The sequence below is a fragment of the Corvus moneduloides genome, chromosome 1 (genome assembly GCF_009650955.1).
Source record: "Corvus moneduloides isolate bCorMon1 chromosome 1, bCorMon1.pri, whole genome shotgun sequence".
Taxonomy (NCBI): domain Eukaryota; kingdom Metazoa; phylum Chordata; class Aves; order Passeriformes; family Corvidae; genus Corvus; species Corvus moneduloides.
The window spans coordinates 143,305,933-143,324,000 of record NC_045476.1 but is presented as its reverse complement, the minus strand read 5'-3'; the positions used below and the strand labels follow the sequence as shown (position 1 = coordinate 143,324,000).

Below are 18,068 nucleotides of genomic sequence, written 5' to 3'. Positions count from 1 at the left end.
AAGTGGTCACAGCACCAAGCCTGACAGAGTTAAAGAACCGTTTGAACAATGTTACCAGGCATGTGATGCGACTCTTGTGGTTGTACTGTTCAGGGCCAGGAGTTGGACATGGGTGATCCTTGTGGGTCCCTTCCAACTTGGCATATTCTGTGATTCTGTAAGACCAACATTGCTGGGCATATCTGAGGTCTCATACAAGATCTTGTGATCTTTGGTCCTCGAAGGTGTTTTGACATCTGGGGTTTAATTCTCTTCTTCATTAGGAATCTTATGGTTAAAATGATGTTGCATGAAAATGTTTATCTTTTCCACATGCTCTGCTATGCATTTCTGGTATGTCTGCTCTCTGTATTATGACTTTAAGTTGTTTACTATGGAAAATGTGGTCTGTTAGTAGAAGTCGTAATGTTGGGCTTTGGACTGTATGTAGCAGTATGTGTTGCTAATTTGTATGCCTCAATTGCTGATAAAAATAAAGATCAAAAGTAGCAGTTCATTCCTTGGGGAAAACAGATCAGACTGTGTTGATGGAAGCCTGCCCTAGATTCATGAATGAAGTATTGACTCATTAGTAGTTGATTCAGAAAATTCTTTTTTTTCCCCCATGAGTTAGGTAGCGTGCTTGTTTGCAATATCAGAATATTTGCAAACAAAATAAAGATTTATCCCTTTCTTAAGAGGAAGTTATATGTGCTATTTGAAATTTGTTGGTATTTTTCACTGTGGTGAAGAATAATTGACACATTGGCAGTTCTGACAAGAGAGAAGTACAGAAAGGCACTAAATTACATCAGGAAAAAACCACATAGGCCGGACAAAGAATGCATTTCAAATGCAGATCATTCCCTGCAATAGCAGGTGGAGCAGTAGTGCCTGACCTGCCCCAGTATCTGACAAGACTTCAACCTTTGTTGGCAGCAGCCAGCAAGGCAGTGAAATCATTTACATGTTGTATGACCAGTCACTTTTAATGAGCGAAATGTAATGGACCATTAAACATTTTGAGAAAATATCTTTGGAAAGAAAAGAACTTGGTCAAAGGTAACTCACCATGAATTCAGGAAATTATTTCATGTATTACTTAAACACTGTTAGCAATTTGTTTTGACTAGTTCTGACATCGGTCTGTTGGGGAAGACAGGTGCCTTGTCATTCTTATCAGAAAGTACCCCATAATATCTGTCAGGCTATTACTTACAACAGCTCTCTATTTTTCAGGCTTCTATAAGAGACAGAAGTTCAGTAAGAAGTATTTGATTATGCAATGTAATTTATATACATGAGTATGTATATATATATATATATTTCTATTCTGTGGCATGCTTTTTTCAGCCTAATGAGTTAAACTCCAGCCCTGGATTTATTTGCAATTTATTTGCAAGGTTTGAAAAGGTTGGCTTTTTTTTTAAATTAAAACTATGTGTGTTTGATTTCATATGGTGTTACTTACTGTGGAGCACACTAAGTCTTTTGGCTATATCAACAGTTACATGTAAGTATACATACACTCTTAAGTGTGTAAAAACCCTTCAGCTGTAAACCAAAGGCTTACGAAAGGCAGTGGTTTTTCATTTTTGTTGAAAACAGTTTCTAATATGTTTTGTGGGATTCTTTTTTGTTTGGTTGTTTTACAGTTAAAGAATCTGAGTTTAGAAGAATTACAGATGAGATTAAAGGCTTTGGACCCTATGATGGAACGAGAAATTGAGGAGCTTCGTCAGAGGTACACTGCAAAGAGGCAACCTATCCTAGATGCGATGGATGCAAAGAAACGGAGGCAGCAAAATTTCTGAGTTGGTTTTACTTTCAAACATAATACTATGAGTCAGTGTGGACACTGGTAACTTTGTAAGTCAGAAGGAATTCGATTATGAGAGTTTTCAAAACTCCAGTCTGTTAAATTTTCCTTCACAAGCAGTGACAATTGGAGCAGTCAAGAACATACATATGGTGTTCTGCAAAGGCAGCAAACACATTACCACTTGTTTGCATTTTCAAATGTTTAATGTAATAGAAGTTTAATCTATTACTTCCCAATTTTTTTCAGGTGTGTAGTGGTAACTAGGTGTTGTACATTGGGAATTGTGTTTTGGAGCACCTGGAATGATTTCTTGATTGTGCAACACTACCGAGCCTTATATTGCAATGTATTTTTCTCCCACTTAGTAGCATATTTATTATGTAATCTTTGGTTATCCTATTTATTTTATGCCTGTTTTCTGTTGGGAAGTATTAGTATAATACTGGGGAGAGCAGAGTCAAATTAGATAAGATTGGTATTGTAGTATAATGAAAAGTTGCTCACCACTGTATTATCTTTTAAAACACCAATTTATCCCGATTCAGGACAGCACTTGAACATGTATCCAGCCCATTCATAGCAGTAAGATTTAGGAATAAAGTAAGTAATAGGCACATGTTTTTCTGCTTTCCTGAATCAGGGACTGGTGTAGTTGAGTAGCACAGTTGTTACACTACAGAGCATTCTTTGAGAGAGTATTTCTGTCATTTGTACGCACACTGAGTCAGCTATCATTAAACAAGAAAACAAGTGCCTAATCAGTTTTAATTTTTGTTATTCGGGAGAAGCAATACTTACAGTCACTCCTTCAATGTAAACTTCCAATTGCTATTGCAATTCTGACCAGTATAAACCTCTATTTTGCACCGTAGTTTTATAATGAAATAACAGCTACACTTTCTGGATATGTTTTTTGGTTCATTTGGGGTTTTTTTAATCACTGTTTTGAGGGGAGAGGGGAATTATTAGTGCTTTGGGGTTTGTTTGTTTTCACATTATAGCTACAAAGGATAGTAATTTAAAAACCAAAGAAAATAAATTGAATACTTATATTTAATAAGTATAGAAAAGAAGCAACATTTAATAGTGTTCTGAGGGGGTTGTCCTGTGATTGCTAAACATTCAAAATTCCTATAGTCTTCTGTTGGTAGATTTTGGGGAATCAGAAATGCAGGACCAAGATCTTAATAGCTTTTTACAAGTTCTTGTCTGGTTTATGTTGTGGAATATCTATTGGTAGAATTTAAAACATTGTGAGAAGTATTTCAGACTTAGCAGAAAATGTGTTCCACTCTCTGAACAATCTACTGTGTTCTCTGTTGAAATCTTTACTATTGTTGCCTTGTATGTAAATAACTTCATTGTGATAGTCAGACTTCTTTCAGCTGAAAAGATCTTTATACTCAGCCTTCAGCTGTTAAACTTTTCATGGTGACTACTATATGGGCATCTTCTGTTAAATGTTTTCTGGAAGTTAGTAATCATCTCATACCTCTTAACATTAATTGTCAACATATATGGACCATTAAGATTGAACAGTGCCGATTTTGGAAATGATGCGTTATGTCATAAAGCTTATGCCAATGGAGACAAGAAGTTCTTACAAGGATCAGCATTCTACAGCCATGCTGGTACCAGTACTTGGGTTTGAGCCATATACGTGCATGCACACCACACTCTGACATGTAAACCCCAGAGTCAAATAAATCTTAATGGTGATTGTTAGCACATCCTTATCCTCAGCTCTCTTCATACTTCTTAGAGCAATGACCATTCCATGTGAAAATGCAAGAACACAGAAGATCCATAAAAATTACTTTAGGCAAGATAAAATGCAGCTGGTAGTCTTATGCCTCACATTTATACAATGAAATGATGTAAGGAAAAAAATGGTATAAACATATCACTATATCATTAGATTATAATCATAATGCAGGGAAAAATAACAGTACCAACTTCCCCCTATTAGTATGGTTCTTATTTATTACAAGTAATTTCTACTTCTTGAACTTTCGTTCTCAAAAACTCAAAAGATGTGTGTGCATACATTGATATGTGTAGATACACACACATATGTATTCATATCTATATGTATATGTAAGAGAAAATATAAAACACGTTGAAACCATCAGGAGAGGAACCTAGCTTGCCTTTTCTTGGTGTGCCTTTTAAGCAAAGTGTCATTGTCTAGACACTCTTACCTTCATCCTCAGCAGCTAGATTTTCCCCTACTCAATCTTGAACTTTTCACACCAAAAATAAGACTTTGAGTTTGAATAATGTGGTTTTACAGTGTAATAGACAATGATACAAAATGATCACAAATTTCCTGTTTTGTGTATTCTGAAAACTTCAGTTAATGTGGTACCCTAAAGATGAATTGCATATCCCGAGGGCCTCCAATAAAAGGCTGTTTTAGACTAGAGCTGTTGCAGTCTGACATCTGAAAGCTATCAGAAGATAAAGGACATCCTTTTTTTTTCTATCTGCATAGAAAGAACTCAGTCTTTGTGCACGTGCACGCACACAAGAATGGAAAATACATGCGTGAGAAAAATCTGAATGCCATGGAATAAAACAAATAAAACAAGCTACTTAAAAGGGCAAAAAATAACATCTAGTGTACTGTAAGCTGGGTAGGTACGGGATGTTCATGACCAAAGAATACTTTCATGAATTAATATGAAATTAGTATGTGGCCATTCTGGTATGGTGGAGACTGCAGCCAGTGAAAGAGCTGCCTTAGGCTTCAGCACCAGCATATGGAGCTCTAAATTCTGTGCAAGCATTAACATAGAGAAATAGGTTTTGTACTGAGAGATGGATGCAACTTATTTTTTCTTTCTTCTGTTTATATAAATGAATTGAATCATCCATGTTGATGGCTACACATCTCTACTGGAGGATGGGCATCTCTGTGAAGGAAAGCCAATAATACAATAAATAAGATACTTTAAAAGCAAGCTTGCAGGAAATCTAATAGAACTACTGACAAGTTAACCTTCAGTAAGATTTTAACCAAGCAATTTCTTGTTTGCTTCTGACTTTGTATGTTTAGGTTTAGTAAGTTAAAAAAATTTTGAAAAATCATTGCTTATTACTAAACATTTTTAATAAAAGCTAATTTTTCATGTATAATTGTCGACTTGTTCATTCTAACTGAAGCAAAATTATCTTAATAGTAACCATTAATGTTCATTTCCTTAGGCATCCCTCATGTTTCATTTCCTTTCTGTAACACTGTGAGCATAGAAACCCACGTCTCTCAAAGTCAGCTCTGGAAAGGATTTTTCCAGATCGCAACATTGCTGCAAAAACTAGAAGTCTGAGGATCTCATGAAAGTAGATCAGACTAGGAATCCTCAGTACTCTGTGGAGGTCCCTCTCTCTGCAATCTGATGTTGCTAAAGACCTAATCCTGAGAGAACTGAGCATCACCCAAATACCTTCTTCGACATCCTTAACTTGGAGGTACATAAGGGGTTTGAGTTGTTCCTTTGTTGTTCTCATCACACTGGAAAGCCAATAGGCAATGGATAGGCTTAAGTAGGAAAAGTGGATACATATACATTTAATGTCTTGAATATAATTCCATTGCCCATTTCTTTTCTGATTTTTAAAAATTATTCTCTTAAGAACTTGCCCACGAATACACTTCAGTAAATGGAACTCATGACTGATGCTCCTTAGTGAACCATGGTATATTTGAAGTGACAAAAGTTCCTTGTGTCTTTTTTTATTGATGTACAAAGAATATTTAGGGAATTATCTCAGTGCAGTGGAAGAGTCTGTGTAATGGCATCAGCTAACAATCACTCCATGCCCTGTGCCAGGGCCTTTCTTAGTGCAATAGCACTATTCCCAAGCTTCCCAAGTTTTTACTGTGGGCACTGGGTTTAGCTTTGCCAGAACTGATGGTGGGAGCAGCAAGTTTTCACGTGCTGTAGGCAAACAGCCAGAGTTCTTGCCTGGTGCTGGTACTTGTTTGGTGCTAACAGACCTTTCTAAAGGCCACAGAAAATTCAGAGGGGCTAAACTGGGCACTAAGTAGGGTGCTGCCCAGACCTAGGCAGCAGGAAGACATTGGAAGGAATTAAACTATAATCTGATTCTGGGCTCAAATACTGGTTTTCTGTCTGTCACAATGGGGGAAAACATTAACGGTATTTACCATGTACCATGGCACTGCAACCCCCAGTGACCTTAAAAATTTTCTCTTTAGGTGTCACAGCTTCAGAAGTTAAATTTGTAAATATACGTGGCCACGTGCTAATGTATACGGATATATTTTCCTCTGTCAAATTAATTAAGCTGCATGTTGTTTACTAAAAACCTCGTTTCCTCTCCCTGTGGATATTTCTTCCGAGGACAGATACTATACATTGCAGTATCTCTCCCTAGCTTCTCCCAGAGAAATGCTCAGCCCTCCTCGTCCTGTTTCTCCCCTCTGGACAGTATTTGGAGCTGACCAGTATAATTCTTTAGCTGTTCTTTTGCTGCATACAGGTGTGCCCAGAAACAAGCACCCCGCCCCCCAATTCCTCCTTTTATTCCCTCGGTGTCACTGGAAGGATTGATGCATGAGAAGATGGCTGTGGCCCTCAGATGTTTCTAATGCTACTTTTTTCCCTACTCAGATCTTTCTGCTGCTTTACACTCCTCCTGGGCTCCCAAAGCCTGCATGGTTGTTGTTAAAAAAAGCCTCGCAACAAATACATCAAAGAGGGAGACCAAAAGCTTTTGAGTTGATTTATATGACACTTAGCCTTTTGTGTGATGCATCAATTGATATTTCATTTTTATTGCAGTATAGTGGGGTATATAGGCTTAACAGCAAGAGGTGTCCTTTTGATCTCTCATCACACATGAAAACAGGTGTCACAGTCCAGAGATTATGAAGGTCAGAGATTATTTGAGGAAGGATTAAGTAGAAGTACCATTTTTCATAGCAACCATATCCAAAACATGAGACTCTTTTAAAAGTGCAGGTGTTACTTCAGTCTCTAGATAAGTCGTATTTATTTGTCATATACCAGTTTTTCCTGCTGAAACTATGGAAGAAGACCAGAATTTTTCAAAGTGTTTTGTAATAAAAATGCAGAAACAAGTCAAATGCTCCACTTACAAATACAATTAATAAAATTTTGGGTTGCTTTTCCTATTAGTTGATCTTTACAGAAAATGGCCTTGAGACTGTTCAGAAAATAATGGGGTGACTGTATTAATGTTCAGCACTGTACCAATTTAAATACACATACAGTTGCTTAGTCCAATCTGATTTACCTCAGAAAGTGAACAGAATTTTCTGATGTGGTGAGTACCGGTTCAGTATTTCAATAAATACAACTGAAATACTGCTCTGACTCATTCCAAGAGTCTCTCATCCCATTAGAAACTCTAAAACAACCAAAAGCAATTTGGTAACCCACTATAGGTATGTGGGTATCTCTCCTGCTAAGGAAACACATCCACCACTGATAGCTCAGCTTTTATAAAAATAGATTAGCTTTTGAGGCTGTTTACATTCCACAATGTAATGTGGGTAAAATCAATAGCAATAGTGTTGTATTAGATTCAACAAACCCAAGAAACCTATTTCTCCTAGTTAGTGTAATTATAACTTCTGTTGACAAGCAGATGTTTAAACAGCCCCCAAATATGTAATTATTAGAAGAAATAAGGAATTGAGGCTCTCTAGGATTATAGGACCAGCAGTAGAGTAGCCCTGCATCCCAAAAATTAATGCAAATTTATTCCAAGAGTAGGTATAATTTTGAAGCCTTTTAAGTGTAGTTAGCATTGATTTATTCAGCCCATCAACTGACATAAGTTTATACATCTCATAGCGCTTGTCTTCAGTCACTGCCTCCACAGAAAGCTCAACAGTTTGGTCCTATCTTGCAGCTAGAGTAGGAGGAAGTCTTATTTGCACACTGTTTGACTAATGTGAACTGAAGTGTTTAGTTCAGCTCTTTGCTCTACAACAAGGAACAACCATTCAGGCATTTTTAGATTACTGCTCCATTTCTGAGCCGTCTTCCAGCTTCTGTCCTGATCAGTGGAAGCGAGGCTGCTCAGGGCTGAATGGGGGCCGTGCTGCAGAGCCAAAGAGATGTTCCTTCATCACAGCAAGTGACAGAACCTGTATGGCTTTACCTTCCCAAAATATTGTGAGGCTGCCAGCCTCGAGTTTGGAGTGCCATGCTGCTGACCCAGGTGAGGGAAGGGTGTGTCTAACACCCCTGGCTGTGCTTACAAATTTGAAGTCTAAACTTTTGGAAGGTGGTCTCTGATTCTTGGTCCAGATGTATAAATGAAACCATGCAAGACATGGCTGTCCTGTGCGCTTTTCAAGGAAAGAATTTAAACGCTGTTCAGCAGCAGCTTTGTTTTCCATTCAGGTCCATTCTTTTCTGGACTGCATTGTTAATTCTTTATTTTAAACACCCAGAACTGAAATAGACTAACTTTCATTCACTATGGCTTTCTTCTCATTCTTCTCTGGAAAGATGAAAAGATGCACTTCGCTTTTTTAATACTGCTTTCTCAGGATGGAAAATTGTCAGGTATCTTGTTTCAGGTATCATTAACTGTCTATCAAAGCTTTTTTCTTCTATATTCTTGGTATGTCTAGACTGACCTTTCTCTGAATCTAAAGGGATTCCTAAGGAAATCAAATACACCTAGAAACACCTACCACCTCCTTTCCTTTCCCAGCACGTTAAATTGTTTTGGTGCTCTGGGGCTTCTACCGAGTGTGAAGAAACATATTTGTATTTTTGTGTGCTGGTGGATGGGCCAGTGCTGTGTAACTACTCACATGAAGCAGGGTCCTTTGTGTGCTCTCCAGCACTGCCCTGGTAGCACTGGGAAGAGCACCAGTACAGCTCCAGTTTAGAAAATGTGACAGCCAGGAGTGGGGCTACCTTCAACCAACGTATAAGGAAGGTCCAAGCATTTTTGCCGTCAAAAGTATAAGCAAAATTTCCCTGTATTTATAAAGCGTTTCCAATACTGAAGTGAGATGCCCCTCCTAAAAATCAACTGCCAAACCTGGTAGTTGCCTTGCCAGGCTGAGTAAGAAAGGATTGGAGAAGGAGCTGCAGCCTGACTTTGGCCAGTTGCAATGTCCCTGTTGCGGGGCCTGTCTTGCCTCTCTGCTGATCGCTCAAAAGAGGGGGATATGCATAAGGGAGAGCAGAATGGGGATAACCCACTCCTGGAAGGTACTTGCAAGTGGCATCAGCCTCTTCCCTGGTTTCAGCTCTTATTTAGAGCATGCTCCCACAGGGAATGGTGAGAGCCAACTCACCAAAAAAAAATACATCCAGGGCTTCTTCCTTCAACAGGAAGAGATCAAAATGTTAAAAAATGATCATGCTAACAGTGGCAGTAGGAAGGTGTGCTTTGGTATGGAAAGAAGAAACATAGAGAATGGATTATTTCCCAAAAGGAAACCACAATTTTGACATGTTGTCTTTTGCCATACTTGGAAACGTAACATAGGGAGTTGCTAGCCCATGGTCTGACATGCCTAGGCACTGATACAATAGAAATAAATTAGAATTTACCTGGTAATTAAATGGATGGTCCTTAAAGGGCTATGGTAGGGTGTCAGTGTTCAGAACATTTCCTAGAATTTGAACACAAATTTCAAAAATAGCATAGTCATTTGAAAGGATAATTTCCACCAAAAGTTGGTGGGATTGATGTTCCAAAGTCAGGAACTCCAAACCTTCATCTTGCTGTGTTACAACCCCACCACGTCACCTGTCCTCATGTGTCATGGAGGCTCCAGGAATAGCCACATCAGGTCATGGCAGATAGAGAGGGGGAAGCAGGAGATACAGGACTTGGGATGAGCAGCACAGCAGCTGCTGGCAAGCAAACTGTGCTGCTGTGTGAGCACCACTCATCTTCCAAGTAAGATTAAGAGTTTTCTTTGAAAGTCGACAGTGTCATCAGTTGAATAGCCTGCTCAGAACTACAGAGACTTTTGCACCACACAGAACACCTGCACACTGGGTGACAACAAGCCAGGATGCTGGACCATGCATCTGAAAGTGGGCAGCTCTCTTAGGCTGCTTTAGATCTATAGAAGAAATGGTCAGATTTATAGCAGACTTTGTCCAATTCGTGAAAAACTTAGCCCTGTTTATATCTGAACAGAGATTTGTGAGAAGCCAGAGCCCATTAGTACCCTTAAAGAAAAAAAGCAAGAGTGGGAGGTGCTGATGTGAAGCTGAAATGCTGGATTTGTGCCACTGCCTCTTATGGCAAATTCATGTGCTTATCCAAGTGAGGACTTACATGATTTAGGGTTGTGTGTAAAGGGTGAGGCGATGTCAGGCAAACAAATTTCTGCAGTGGGAGGTCAGTGTGAGTCCCAACACCTGTGAGATGATTCTCCGTCCTCTTTTCTAGCAGGGCAAATAAATTCCAGAGCCAGATCTTTTCCAGCAGTGTTATATGATCTCGGGAAACACTTTCTAGACTGTTTGGAGGTTGCTTCCTCCACTTGACAACCCATAATTTTATATATGAGAGGTGAAGAGATCCACAATCTTTAATGAGAATGATGTTTCTTAGCAGCTTCAATGATTGTTCTGTAGAACTGTTGCTTTGAATAATGTATTACCCATTGCTCTATTTTTAACTCTGTAAATTATTCTCAGATGAGAAGCATAATCTTTTTTTTTTTTAGGAAAAAGGCAGAATCAGTAAAAAATGCTTCAGAAGTCAGATGGGAACATTCTTTTACCCTGTCTGAATAGTGTGCAACTTGAAAATTAGGTACAGGAGATCAAATTAATTTCTGGTGTAACTTAATGGGAAGCCAGGTGCATAAATTGGAAAAGAAAATAAGAATAACATGATGAGAAAAGAATAGTTCTGGCACAACACCTCACCGAGGGATATGAGTAGTGACTTGGGTTGAATGTTGTTTGAAAGTACCATCAAAGGTAGATTAAAGTCAAGAGTATTGTGAGAGGAAATGGATAACCAGCACAGCAGGAGCAGTTACTCCAGGGGCTTTCTGCTGCTTATATGTGCACAGCTGGGGCCTCTAGGGATGGGGGTTATTTTGGAAGAGATGAAAGGTCATGTCAAGTTGATTTAGTGCCTACAAATGCTGCTGGTATGTTGTTTAGTCCCCAGTCTGTCAGGTAGAGAACAAGAAGCATGTACTGTTTGTTCCACTGAAAAATGTGGGTTCCCCACCACAATCACCAATTAAGAGCATTTCTAAGAATAGAAATCTAGCCTGATGTGCATATTTAAAAAAAACTTATCTTCACAACGAGGCCCAGGCTTCTCTTTGATTATAATATATACTCAGAATGTTCCTGAAACTTAAATCAGTTCTAGATCCCTGGTGAAAGATAATTTTTTATGCATTTAATTTCCTTTTTGTGGCACAAAACTGAGTTCTTGAGTGCGCTACACACTACTGGGACAAGACACACAGTACAAAGAGCACCAGATACAGTGGTTCCCTGCAGTCTGGTAAAGTTCTATACAAAAAGGTACAAATACTGGAGGTAATAAATTTGGAAAATTAAATGCAAAGTTCTTTAAGTTTGCAATGTGAAGTAGCTCATGCTCTATATAATATGTGAGGAAAAACCAGTCTATTTTCAAAATGGAAAGTCTGCAGGGAAAGAGAGAATTAGCAGCTGATGAAATTAAGTGAGTAATAAACCAGGCAATAGTACAAAATCTGAACATACATAAAAAGCTTAATCACAATCTATATATAGATTTTACATCTCAGGAACATAATGCAACATATTGCTTCTCAAGGGCATCTCTGACTCTCATAATAGCCTAGATTTGTACTAGAAATCCAGATTCTCTAACAGTTTATTCCTGGCAATAAAGTTACCTCATTTGAAACATTACCACAATTCTCATTTAAACAATACAAAGCTCTCAGATGAAAGTGAATAGGCACAGCATTTTCACTGGTGCCAGAAAGGTGACTGTCACAGGCAGGAGGAGCACAGGCCGATGCAATGTTCTTCAGTAAACTGTACATCCATAGTAAGGAGATTTCTGACCACAGAAATTTTCAGATTTCCAACTCTGGAGAAAGTGGCCAATTAGTCCTCTCATCCTTCAATTCTGACCCACTGGTTTATGGAAGTGCAGATGCCCTGCTCTCACACAACAGTGAATGAAGAAGTCTGGCAAAAGTACTGACTGTGCAAAAAATGCACCAGCTCTTCTCCCCTGTGAGGATTTGGAGAGATTGCATTTTTTCTTCGAAGTGTAATGTAAACATTTTCCTGTAGCTTTTATTTAATGCGAGATAAGTTTTCTCAGCACTTACTGCACTGAGCCCTAGAATAGACATTACTTCATAAAATGGCAGGAAAGGTGTGCCTTATTCTTCCTTACCTAGATATTTTGGGGGAGATAAGACAGCAACATTGCTTAAATCATTGAACTGTTATTCTGCTCAGTGAAAAATTCTGTTAGTCATAAGCGAATATTAAAACTGCTGTACAATACTCAAACATAATAAATCTAAGCAGAAGTAATGCAGAAAAAGGGCTACATCCCCATGTGTGGTCAGGGGAACAGGACTTGCAAAAAGAGAACTAAAAGGAAGCTTGAGAGGTATAAACCTGTGAAAATACGTCTGTAAGGCCATATGGTTGCTGTCTATAAATACACTAAGAGCAAAATGAAATATTTAAGCTAAAGAATAGTGTTGGCAAAAGAAAAAAAAAACTGGTATAAAATTATGCTAAAAGTTGTGCATGTCTTGGAGAGCAGCACAGCTCTGGAATGGTCTTCAGGAGGAGGGGGCAGCAAAAATGTGACTACTTTTAACATGGAATTAGTTAAGTTTATGAAAGGAATTCCTGTACACTGTCTAAAGTAATTGTCATGATAATAAGATCATCTTAAATTTCAGTACTTTATTTATTTATTGTCTTTGATCAAAAGCACTTATATAAAAATGCAATAATGAAAATTCCTTTCAACCAGTACAATAAAACTTGGAATTCCTTGGGGTATTTCATTTTCTTTAGTAAAATGCAATTTTGGCACATTCCATTCAATTTTTGCAGAAATGACAGAGCATCAGCCCTACAAATAATAATAAATCTAGAACATAAGTTAAGCTATACGTTAGTGAAATGATGTGTTGCAAAGTTAAATCCAACCTTTGCAATGTTAAACTAGCAACAGCTGAGGGAATTTGTGGCTCTTTGGCAAGTCTACAGGTCTCACCAAATAACTGCCCTGGAAGTCCCTGGTTTTCAGCTCTGTAAATCTACTGCTTATGAAACTGAGATAAAACCACTGCTTGGAGCTGAGTTCTCTGAACTCCCCAGCCAACAGACCTAGTGAGAGTTTGCAGTGTCCTTCGCATTAGTGAGAGAATTTGCCACCCTTGCAGCATGTAACCTGACCAGAGTGTATGTGCTGCACATGCTCACCTCTTCCTTCCCTTGTTTCTTTCTTGGTATTTCAGTTCAACAGGTGACCTCACGCTGGTCCATGTGCTGGATGGCTGTTTGTGGGTGTGTCACAGTTTACACACAATCAGTATGAATCAGGGACAGGAGTATTGAATTTATGCCTGGGACTCAGCATAAATTGAATTGAACCAGCCCTATACAGAAGTGCAAACCTTAGCAAAATGTTTCAAGTTTGGACACCAAATTCAGGTTATCTATGTCTACCTTCAGGACCATGTATATGGCACTTTGAATTTCAGGGACAGCAAACGATGGCTTGCCAATTGACTTATAACTTGTGTGGGCTATGTTGAAAATTGGTAAGGTTGGAAAGGACCTTTTTCCCTCACACTTCATGGCCTAAATCAGCTACTAATTGATGTGAGGGGAGGATGTTCAATGGAGATGGGGTAGGGGGGGTAAGTTACTTCACTCTGTGTATTCTGTCATAGATCACTGGGCAAACAGAAATCCCGTCCTGGGTGCTCAGCTGTCTGGTTTTTAGGTGGAGCTGATACAGCGTCAGAAGATTCAGACCAAGCTGCAACCTCTAATTGCCTAAATGAGGCTATTAATTACCTATTATTAGGTAATTAATTACCTATTCGGACCATATTTGCTTTATTTTGTCAGTTGAGCCACGCTTTGTCATGGTATAAAAACACAGTCTTCCAAACAAGAAAATTTTAGCTTCATTTTAATTTCTCTTCTAACTAGCTTGAATTTAATTTCTGCACCTCTCTAGTCTTCACAAGTAAAACTAACAAAAAATTAATTGGAACATTGTATGTAATGAATGGGATGGAAAAGCAGTAGGATCTGAAGAGAAGTGCTGTTCTGCCTGCTGAGTGCCAGTAGTTTGTTTTCTAGCACAGATCCCAAGAAGTAAAAAGAGGGAGTCAGTACCTTCTGCCTGTTGACTACAAGTGTTTGATCTCTACAATTGTGTAAGGGAGGAGACTGAGCACTCAAAAAACAACTCTGAAGATTCATTATTACACTTGAAATCCCAGATGATCTGTTCTCTCAAGGTGTTGGGTTTTTTTTTAAACAAGTACATGCCAGCCCTTGAAAGGATTTAAATTGACTACATCACAGAAGTAGGTAGGAGGATCTACCCACAGATAGTGCAGTATTAAGCTCTTTTTCTTTATCCGTTCCCTTCTTAGGCCCTTATACTCTCCCTTAGCTGTAAATTGTGAGTTTCTTTCTGAGGGAAAATGGTTTTTTGCTTAGACTTTCCTTGGCAGAAATTTTAATGGAATTGTCTGTCATCAACACCTGCTTTCAAGCTTTACTGATAAAATTAGATTTTCTATCTCAGCATCACATATGGCATCTTTATAATTAGTCTTTTTGCAGTATATGAATGTCAATTCCTAAAATGCTGCCTGTACTGTTCATGTGGGAATATTTCACTTCATTAATCAAATCCAGGTTTTTCATTGGAGCTTCTAATTGTTGAAAGCCCATGTGTCTAATCTCAAAACCATTTTGATGGACTGATACAACACAACTGCAGCTGCACTGGGACCGAGCTGTGAGCAGATCCCTTCTGGAAATGGGATGCTGAGAGGTCTATATGGGCCTCCATACCTAGAGTCACTTGTGGAAATGTAGTCTTTGAATATGTAGCTATCTGAAAATGAGGGGTAGCCTTTTTCAGAGGGCTCAGTATTGATCTAATCTTGGAAACAGAGGAAGGTCTATGCTTAGGAGATTCTGAAAAATATTACTATACATAACATTTCAGAACATGAACACCCAGCTTTTAACACACATACTCAAGAGTAAGCAAACTTAGAGGTGTTTTCAGACAAGTGATGATCAGAATGACTGGTCAGCAATATGGGTAAAAGTGTTCCTGCATCAGTGACTCACAGGTGGCTGTTTTAAACCATTGTAAAATGCATGGGAAGTCCTATACCAGTACAGATACCAGTATAGGTGATAGGTGATTTTTTCATTACTCATGTCACAGCTGAGAATTTTTATTCCACTTGGGTACATTCATTTCTCTGCTCAGATGAGAATATGCACAAAGTAACAGATCATCACTATACCATTAGCACTAATGTCATGGAAGTGGTAACATTTGTATGGAAAAGTCAGCATTTAGTACCCCTATGCAACAGGATGAAAATGTGCAAACTGTTAACTTGTAATAGAAATGTCTTTAGTTTCTCAAGTGCAAAGTGCAGTGTCAGCAACTCTATCTTCTAGGGAAAAAAAAGACATATAGGAAAACATTTATAAACATAGCTCTTGGTAGCTCTCATGCAAGCTGCTGTCAGACTTGTAGACTAATGCAGTGAATCATTCAGGCTCAACTCACTGGGGGTACTCCTGCTCATATTGGTCAGACTGGCCATAAGGGATTTAACTTTATAAGCATAGTAGTCCCTTAAGTTGACAGATGGAACTTCTTTCATGCCATCACCAAAATCACAGCTTCTCATAGCACTCTCTAACTGCTTCTGACGCCTATAGAAGTGGGAGAATTTATTAAAGATCAGTGTAATGGGAAGCACTACCACTAAGATACCAGCTAGGATGCATGCAGATGCCGTCAACTTGCCAGCAGTGCTCCCTGGCACCACATCCCCGTAGCCAACTGTGGTCATGCTAACAGTAGCCCACCACCAACAAGCAGGGATGGTGGCTAACCCCTCATTCTCTTCTTTCTCAATGGTATAAGCCACTACTGAGAAAATGGAGATGCCAACAGAGAGGTAGAGTAAAAGAAGCCCCACCTCTCTGTAGCTATACTTCAGGGTGGCTCCGAGAGACCTGAGACCTGTGGAGTGTCTAGCAAGCTTTAATATACGGAAGATCCTCATGAGTCTCAGCACTTGTGCAACTCTGCCTAAATTTGCTAAAGTCGGACTACTTTCCACCACCAAGTTGACAATTAATGTAATATAAAATGGAAGGATAGACATTAGGTCAATCAAATTCAGGGCATGCTTGAAAAATTTTAAAAAGTCAGGAGCTACTGCAAATCTCGCCACCAGTTCAAAAGTGAACCATGCAATACCAAAATGTTCCACAATTTCAAAGCGAGGGTCTTCTTCGGGGTTCCCATTGCTGTCAACAATCTGAAAGTCTGGGAGGCTGTTCAGGCACATGGTCACAATGGAGCCCAGCACCACCACTATTGAAAGGACACTGAAGATCCGGCTTAAAACTGAGTACCCAGGATTATCCAAAGCAAGCCAGAGCTGCCTCCTGATGTTTCCAAAGGGCTGTTTGTCAAATTTAGAGGCATCATTGTAGAATGCCAAAATCTCATCAAAAGAAGATGTGGTACTTTCCTGGTCACTTTGTTCCTCCCATTTCTCTTGGTCTGGCTCCATTTTTCTCCCATGGTAGCTATAACTGCAGCAGGAGTCTATAAAGAATTCATTGATTCCCCAGTATTCAATCTCCTGGCTGAAAGAAAACACACAGAGTTCGCCCATCACATGGAGCTTGCCAGTGTTATAAAAATGTAGCACATAAGGAAAGAGCTCGGGGTTCCTGTCAAAATAAAATTCATTCTTGGTGTCATCATAGTCATCACAAAGCTCCAGTATTGACTCCTTTGAGTGGCAGCTCAGCAATTTGCCCAGCCTGGTCTCAGGGAACCTTAATAATGTGTTGGATCTCATCTTTTTCTTAAAGCCTCCAACGTTGATGCTGATCTCATTGTCTTCAAAATTTGCTTCAGATAAAGCCCTCAGACTCTGCCCTGTCATAGTGAGCTCCTTCCAAAGGTGGGTAGGGAATGAAAACCTAGGATACAATTACACAGAAAGTTGGCAGAATGAACAAATCTACAGCATGTTCACCTATTGATGCTTGCTTTCTTTTCTTTCTTTCTTTCTTTGTTTCTTTCTTTCTCTCTCTCTCTCTCTTTAATTCTCTCCTCTCTTTCTCTTTCTTCCCTTCTTTCCTTCTCTACTTTCCCTCTCCCCCCTTTTCCCCTTTTTTCCCCCCGTTCACTTGCTTTCCCTCCCTTTTTCTCCCTCTGCCCCCGTTTCTCCCCTTTCCCCCGTTTCCTTTTCCCCCACCTCCCACTGAAGACCTTGAGGGAGGCTCCTTTGTTCCAACTGCAGGCTCCTGTCCCTCCCCTCGCCCTTCACCTGGGCTGCGGCTGTCGCTCCCACCACCCCCCGTTACTCACGGCCTTTGTGCCACCGGCGCCGCGCGGATCTTTCATTCCCTCCCGCCGCTCCCGGCCCCGCCACACAAGGAGCCCCCGCTGGCCGCCGCCGCCCGGGCTCCCGTCCCACGCCGCGCCTCAGGGGCCGGAGCCCCCGTTCCGACCCGCGGGGGACCCGCCCTGCCCGGCTCCGCCGCCCTCCGCGCCCCCCGCGCCCGCCCTACCTGCTGCCTCAGCGGCCGCGGCCCCCCGCCGGCGCGCCCCGCTGCCCCCGGCCCCCGCCCGCCATCGCCGCCGCCCGCGGGGGCCGCCAGGGCTGGCCGCGCTGCCCGGGGCTGCCGGGGAATGCCGGTGCCGGGGGGATGCCGGTGCCGGGGTGTGCCGGTGCCGGTGGGGTACCGGAGGGGTGCCGGTGCCGGGGGATGCCGGTGCCGGGGGTGTGCCGGTGCGGGGGGTATGCCGGTGCCGGGGCCGGGCCGGTGCCGGGCCGGGCCGGTGCCGGGGCGGGCCGGGCCGGGCCGGGCAGGGCAGGGCAGGCAGGGCAGGGCGGCCCCGCCGGCCGCGCGGTGCTGAAGGGACAGCGGCCGCCCCGCTCAGCGGCGGGAGGCGGCGGCACGCCCGCTCGTCATGGCGACGACCCCCGCGGCTG

General features: G+C 40.8%; 2 protein-coding genes across 3 annotated transcripts in view; one reads left to right on the top strand and one right to left on the bottom strand.

The window, feature by feature from the left end:
* The window catches only part of STK3 (serine/threonine kinase 3), a 131,734-nt gene extending 126,795 nt beyond the window's left edge, over positions 1-4,939 (top strand). The window contains exon 11 of the mRNA XM_032130089.1: positions 1,635-4,939. Coding sequence (XP_031985980.1) covers positions 1,635-1,793 — 159 coding nt within the window. The 3' untranslated portion in view covers positions 1,794-4,939. The remainder of the gene's footprint in view (positions 1-1,634) is intronic.
* Positions 4,940-14,518: 9,579 nt separating this feature from the next.
* Positions 14,519-17,695, bottom strand: KCNS2 (potassium voltage-gated channel modifier subfamily S member 2). Of its 2 annotated transcripts, none has more exons than XM_032130101.1 (2): positions 17,644-17,695; positions 14,519-17,049 (listed from the first exon to the last, which is right to left on the bottom strand). In XM_032130101.1, the coding sequence occupies exon 2, from the start codon at positions 17,010-17,012 to the stop codon at positions 15,579-15,581; it is 1,434 nt and encodes a 477-aa protein (XP_031985992.1). In that variant the 5' UTR covers positions 17,013-17,049; positions 17,644-17,695; the 3' UTR covers positions 14,519-15,578. The 2 variants fall into 2 exon arrangements, with proteins under 2 accessions (XP_031985992.1, XP_031986002.1); XM_032130111.1 differs by lacking the exon at positions 17,644-17,695 and adding an exon at positions 17,441-17,525.
* Between the last annotated feature and the right edge of the window lie 373 nt (positions 17,696-18,068).

Bases quoted from the DNA above. Each gene is read 5' to 3' on its own strand.
- KCNS2 (XM_032130101.1), bottom strand. From the start codon at position 17,012: ATGACAGGGCAGAGTCTGAGGGCTTTATCTGAAGCAAATTTTGAAGAC.